The sequence below is a fragment of the Scomber scombrus genome, chromosome 17 (assembly GCF_963691925.1).
Source record: "Scomber scombrus chromosome 17, fScoSco1.1, whole genome shotgun sequence".
NCBI lineage: Eukaryota > Metazoa > Chordata > Actinopteri > Scombriformes > Scombridae > Scomber > Scomber scombrus.
In genome coordinates this window covers 3,071,077-3,077,910 of record NC_084986.1, presented here as the reverse complement: position 1 = coordinate 3,077,910, position 6,834 = coordinate 3,071,077, and the positions used below count along the sequence as shown (strand labels likewise).

General features: G+C 36.6%; 1 protein-coding gene across 1 annotated transcript; it reads right to left on the bottom strand.

Annotated features, from left to right (window-relative positions):
* Positions 1-302: 302 nt before the first annotated feature.
* On the bottom strand, positions 303-6,621 carry pnrc1 (proline-rich nuclear receptor coactivator 1). The gene is made up of 2 exons (XM_062437669.1): positions 6,033-6,621; positions 303-2,996 (listed from the first exon to the last, which is right to left on the bottom strand). Exons 1-2 carry the CDS (start codon positions 6,324-6,326, stop codon positions 2,547-2,549), a joined length of 744 nt encoding a protein of 247 aa, XP_062293653.1. The 5' UTR covers positions 6,327-6,621; the 3' UTR covers positions 303-2,546.
* Between the last annotated feature and the right edge of the window lie 213 nt (positions 6,622-6,834).

Sequence of the window (6,834 nt, the reverse complement as noted above, 5' to 3'; positions counted from 1 at the left end):
GACATCTGATGAGAGATAAACTTTGTGCTTAGAGGGCTGAACACACAATGTCTAAACTCTTCAACTAAACTCTTAGATGCATGTTTTGTGACATTCTTCATATTCAAATGTCTTCTATCCAAACACAAAGCTGCAATTTAACTTTGTGCTTTTTCATTTTCTCTTCCACATTCCCTTCATAGCTCTTTATGTATCATTTATGACATGATTTGACTCATCTTCTAGTTTTTAGCCCATAAAAATACACACAGAAAACATGTTAATGAGAGTTTTCTTAACGGGTAATAAACACACACACATCATTTAATAGGGGGTATCCAATAGTTTAATATAATTTTGAATTTAGATATGAAACGCTTCATAAAATAAACTTCTTTTTTTCCAGATTGTATCATTAGGGGGAGTGTTTTTCTTTTTTTTTATTAATCATGTTCTCATAACTGGAATGAAATCTTTGAATCTTTTTTCTTTCTTTTAAATTTGTTTTAAACACTGCAGTGAAACGGGCCGTTTTTACCACTACAGTAATACAACTTTCCATTTACGTGACATCACAGAGGTCAAGAAACAAGATCCAGCAGCTGCCTGCATCCACAGAAACCGTGGAAATAAAAAAAAATAAGACAAAAGAAACAAACAAACAAAAAAGAAAACAAACACACGTGGTACATAATCGTGAGATCGTCTGCGTCCAACTCCAACACGTACTGCACTACTAGTAAAAAACAACATTTAATGTATCTTAGAGAAATGAAAAAAGGTAAAGAGGTATGTGAAATGGAGCTGTGTTTACGAAAGAAAGTCCCCTTTACAAAACAAATATATATATATATATAATACAGACAAAATGAGATTACGTCCACAAGAAGTCGCCCAATTTTTAAAGCCACTGGAGAAAAAAAAAGCATCTAAACTTGAGTTTTCATTCTCACATCATCAAATACTTTATAATCTTTATAGATGTTGTATTTTTTATCTGCCTTCACTGTCAGATAAAGGTATAAAATCTTACATTTGACACATACCTGCACATAAAGCGATCGTTGTTTATGATTACGACTCGCAAATATTCTCATTATTGATTCATCAGCTGATTGTGTCACAGAATAAATCAGTTATTACAACTATAATAAAAAATGTCAGAAGACACATTTTCTGACAACTTAAAACTTAAAAGCGACATGTTGAAATTTAAATGTTTTTTTTTTTTATCTGAACACGTTAAAATCCAAAAAATACTGATTTAAAAAACAGGAAAAAAAGCAGCAAATAGTCACATTTAAAAATATGGAAACTGCACATTTTTGCATTTTTCTTTAACAATGATTCAAAACGATTAAATCGACTTATCATCTGAGCGTTAATTAGACATTTTTCTGACTCCCCCAAAAAATTAAAATTAAAAAATTAAAATATAGGGAAGTGACAGCAGCTGTACTGACATTTAAAATCAGTCATATGATCATTTTGCTGCCTGTAAACTGTGACTGTGAGGAGCTTTACGGGGGGAACATTACAGACATAAATGTGCATTTTTGTTTAAAAAAAAATAGAGCTGACTTAAAGTGGACGTAACTCTGAGTCAGTGCAATGAAGTTGAAAGAGAAGAAAAAAAGAAAAAGCACTCAGTCTGGATGCTGGCTTTCTTCTCAGCGTCACACAGTCCCTGATTCCACTCTTTGCTCTTCACCTCCTGGATATTTAGGGTTTTTTGTTGTTGTTGTTTTTGTGACAGTAACCAGCTGAGATGTGGAAGTCCTCTCTCTCCTGTGCTTTTCTTTTTAAAAATCCAGCTGGTGTATTCATCAAAAAAAGCGGCCAGTCAAGTTTTCTGCCCTTCTCCATTTAAGTTTTCAGTGCAAATCAGTAAGAAAAGAAGAGTCTCTCTCTCTCTCTGTCTCACTGTGCCTCAGGCTGAAGGAGCTGTAACAAAGTGCCTCAGTATGCAGCGGGACTTTATCTCTTTTTTTTTGTTTGTTTTTAAATCGAAATTTTTCTGGGAAAAAAACAAAACCCTTAGTAACAAAACTAGAATCTCAGTTAAAATAACGAGGAAGAAAAAAAAATATACACAAATATATTATGTATATTTACAACGAGCTCTTTAAAAAGTCGATCGACGTGCGGCTGCCGCTTCAATAAAGAAAAAGAAAAAAGATTCACAAAGTGCCTTCATCACTCTGAGACAGCGATCATCGCGTTGCTGCTGGAGACGACCTCACTGTGTTTCTCATAAACTCCTCCACACACACACACACACACACACACACACAAACCAACAAAACAAAAACATCTTATTTTCTATTTCTCCAAGAGAAGGCAGTAAAATATCTGACATACACAGCATGTCAGTCCGACCTCCAGCAACGACAAGGAGGCTCGAAAACTGTTCTCTAAAGCAGGCGGCATGCTGGCTTATTACAGGAAATTGTACTACAGTGAATAAAAACTCCCTTTCTCTGTATTGCAATGTGTTAAAGGCCAATAAAATGCTCATTTTTTCCAGTTGACGTCCGGTGGATCCTGAACTTCCCTCCCTCTCACCGTCACGCTGTATTTTGAACCTTCAGCAGCGACTTTAAGTGAACGGTCATTTGCTCTCGGCTTTGGTTGCTGTGTTGAGGCTCGTTTTCTCCGACCCAGTGGCTGGGCGGTTTGGGTAAGACACTCGGTGAGGGCGGCTCGCTGAACTTGGCTCCTGCGTACACCTTCTCGCCGTCTTTGAGGTATTCGGGCTGCAGCGAGGCGTTAAAGATCTTGAGGTTGTTGGACGCGTGCAGCGGTTTTTTGAGCTCTTGGAGCGGCGGCTGGAGGAGGGAGGGGGGCTTGTTGGGGCTGCCGAGATCGGTCCTCTTCGTAGCGTGAGGCGACCCCGCGCCCTGGCCCGGCCGGAGGCTCCAAACGTTCATATTTTGGCTGAGATGATCGTTGCGGTTGGGCGGGCTGCCCGGCTGCGTCGCCCCTCGCTCTGATCGGCCACCTTTAGATTTCAGCAGCTGTGAAACACAAACAAACAAACTTAACTCAATGTCGATATCACCAGGACTTTCAGCCACATCTCACTGTCTTCATCAGTGTAAAGCTTTCTACTGATACACAGACGACCACCATCATGTCTTATATTTACTTATTTAGAATAACAGCAGGTTTCAATAGATGCTGATAATTAAACATGATGCCTAACCTCTACTGGAGTAGTTACTTATTAAATATGTGTAATGATTACAGTCTCAGAGTGAAGCAGGACTAGAGAAATATCAGTTAAATCAACTAGAATAAAAAGAGTGACTGTGTTTTAATGAGTCTCCTTGTTAACCTAGTATAGTAGTATTTCATCTAAACCTGATCTAATGTGGTCAGGATGAGGGAAAAAAGCAATGAAATCACCTTTTTATCCATTTTTTTGTGAGCAAAATAAGTTTTTACAAATGTGACAGTGGGTTAAAACACTTTTAAATGAGTGTAACTGATGAGAAAACTACAAATAAGCTCCTAAAGAGAGTCCAGACTGTCAATATAACATAGTTTCAGATTTGTTAAACTTTTAAATTGATTTTTCTCTTCATTATTATTATTATTCCCTAACCCTAACCCGTCCAAATGAGTCAAATCAAGTAGATATGTTTCATTTTTACAGCCTTTTACTACAAATGTCCTTCTGTTTGTTACTATACTTCCACCACAGCTCAACAGGGAAACACTAAGACGGACTTTGGCACTAAAAACACTGTAATGTTGAAACATAGAAGACTTGATTTGACTCATTTGGACGACTGAAGCTTCATATTAGCTTCAGATCAAACTTTTAAATACATGAATACATTGTAAACATTATGAAGGGATCTTCTAATGGTCAGTATGAACAGGAGGAATCATTTAATGCTCATTTAGGCTCCTGACTGCACTTGAAAAGTAGTGAAACTGTCCTTTAAGTGCCTGTAAACACAGTGAGTGTGTTGTTGTGAGTGAGAAGAGAGAAACCACACACAGGTGGAGCCGTTATGTAACGAGGTTTAGCAGCATAAACAGTTTTTTGGGGGCAAACCTCCTTCACAACATTTCCTCTTTTTTTTTTTTACAGGGGAAACATACAAACACACAGTTGGATGTTTGTCAGTGTGTGACCCATAATAACCGCCAGCTTACATAACTTTATTACGTCAATAAAGCGTTATAATGTGACGGTGTTGAATAAATACAACATTTGCAAAGCTTTTTTTCTGTTTATAGTGTCATGAAAGCTGCTCTCCTCTCTTTATCATCTTCTCCTTCCTTTCCTCTGACACACAAAACCTGCTGCAACCTGCATTCTCCTGCCCGCAGCACACACACACACACACACACACACACACACACACACACACACACACAGAGGAAGTCAGACTTGTTTCGCTGCATGTCTACTTTCGATTCCTCGCAGCATAGATTAGTAACTGCGTCATGTCAGACTCCTGAGGGCACAACTGAGGATTTAATCATGATCAAAATCCACTTTGGTTCCATAACATATGAAACTCAGACAAACATTAGATCAGGACGAGATAAAAAAACCTCACTATATTTACATGGATTGAGAAATATCAGTTTTCACACCTAGAATAAGAAGTGTGACAGTGTGTCTCCTGCTTAGTCCAGTGTAGTAAAGCTGATGTAATGTTGTCAGGATGGAGGTAAAAAAAGCAATAAAATCGCCTTTTTATCCATTAATTATGAGCAAAATAAAGTTCTACTAATGTTAAAGTGTGTTAGAACAGCTTTAAATCTGTTTTTCACACTTTCTAATGAGTGTAAATGGTGAGAAAACCACAAACAAGCCACAAGTAAATCTACTAATCTGTGTAATGTGGTTTGGAAAGAGAAATATCAGTGAAATCGTTTTCACAACTACAATAAAAAGTGTGACGGTGTTTTAATGAATATCTGGAGTCTCCTGTTTAATGTAGTATATTAGATGTTGATCTAAACGTGGTCAGGATGGAGGAAAAAGCAATGAAATCGCCTTTTTATTTATTTTTTATGAGCAAATTAAGTTTTACCAAATGTATGAGTGTGTTAAAGCTTTAGTTACGTTATGTTTAACACTTTCTAATGAGTGTAAATGTTGAGAGTCACTAAACATTGATATTTTTGTTCCTTTTAACTTCCCCTTTTGTCCAGATTAGAAACCTCAGCTCTGCGTTGTGTAACCCGGGAAGTTACTTGTTTTCCTGGCTGAGATGAGATGAGTGAGAAGAGTTATTTTAACATGTTTAAACAAAATATATTTATATCTGGATAGAGAAATATCAGTGAAATCACCTCCTTTTATTTTTCACGAGTAGAATAAAAAGTGTGACTAACATGGTCAGGATGGGGGGGAGAACAAAGCATTTTTATCCACTTTTTATTAGCAAAATTAGGTTTTTGCTAATAAATAATGAGTTGAAACAGATTTTAATTTGTTTTTCACACTTTTAAATTAGTATAAATGGTGAGAAAACAAAGATTAGAAGAGTTATTCTAATATGTTTAAACACAATATATTTATAAAGTAAATCTACTAATATGAGTCATGTGGTCTGGATACAGAAATATTAGTGAAATCACCCTTTTTTGGATCTAATCCTGATCTAACATAATCAGGATGGGGGAAAGCAATAAAATAGCATTTGTATGAGCAAAATAATGTTTTTTAAATTTGAAAATGAGTGAAAACAGCTTTAAATCTGCTTTTCACACTTTTAAATTAATGTAAATATTGGGGGAAAAAACCTAAGAATAACCCTCGTAACATTGTCACTTTTGATTTTCATCCACTTATTATGAGCAAAATAATGTTTTCTAAATGTGAAAATGAGTTAAAACAGCTTTAAGTCTTGTTTTTTACACTTTTAAATTAGTTTAAATGTTGAAAAAAACGAAGAATAACCCTCTAAACATAGTTGCTTCTTTTTTTTTTTTACTTCCCCTTTAACCCAGAACAGTAAAATAACTCCATATATAACATAATATAATATAATATAATATAATATAATATAAGCTAACTTGTTTACCTCTCTCCTAGCTTCCTGTCTGAGCTGCTGCCGGAGGGTGAGCAGCGGGTCGGCGGGCAGCTCGTAGCCGGGCTGAGGAGCTCCTGGAGCGGCCACACTGTTGTTGTTATTGTCGGTGACGCGGAGGTTGTTTCTCGGAGGTTTGAGCAGCTTCTTCTTCCCTCCTTTCTTCTGCCTCGCCTTGTTGTTGATGGCCGTGTTCAACCCATCGGTGATCGGGTTGTTGTTCTCCACGTTGCCGATGTTGTTGATGTTTATGGTCTCACCGCTGAGAGCCGCAGATCCGTTCAACATGTCGGTGAAACGGTGAAAACATTAAACACAAAGACGGTTTAAATTCCTCCGGAGCTCAACGACGTCACAGGTTAGCAGTTAGACCGGATGCTGCTGCTGCTGTTGCTTCTTCCCGAGCAAATCTTTAACGTTTTATCCACTTTTTACTACGACTAATTTAACTGAGATTGTTTTAACGTTATGTCGTCGTGTTAGAAGTTAAATTGTGTTGGAAAAGTGTCCGGTTTTTTAGTTGTTTAAAAAAAGAACCGTCGGACGTCGAAGATCGAGATGGCGCTTCGGAGCTGGAGAGGTCGTTCACCAACGAAGAAGAACGTCGTTGTTGACTTCTGGTGTGATATTTTCAAAATAAGATGCCCACCCCTTTGTAGGCTGCATTACACAATAAAATAAGATAAAATAAAATAAAACAAAATATATGATTAAATTAAATACAAATAAAATAAAATAATAAAATAAGATAAAATAAAATAAAACAAAATATATGATTAAATTAAATACAATTAAA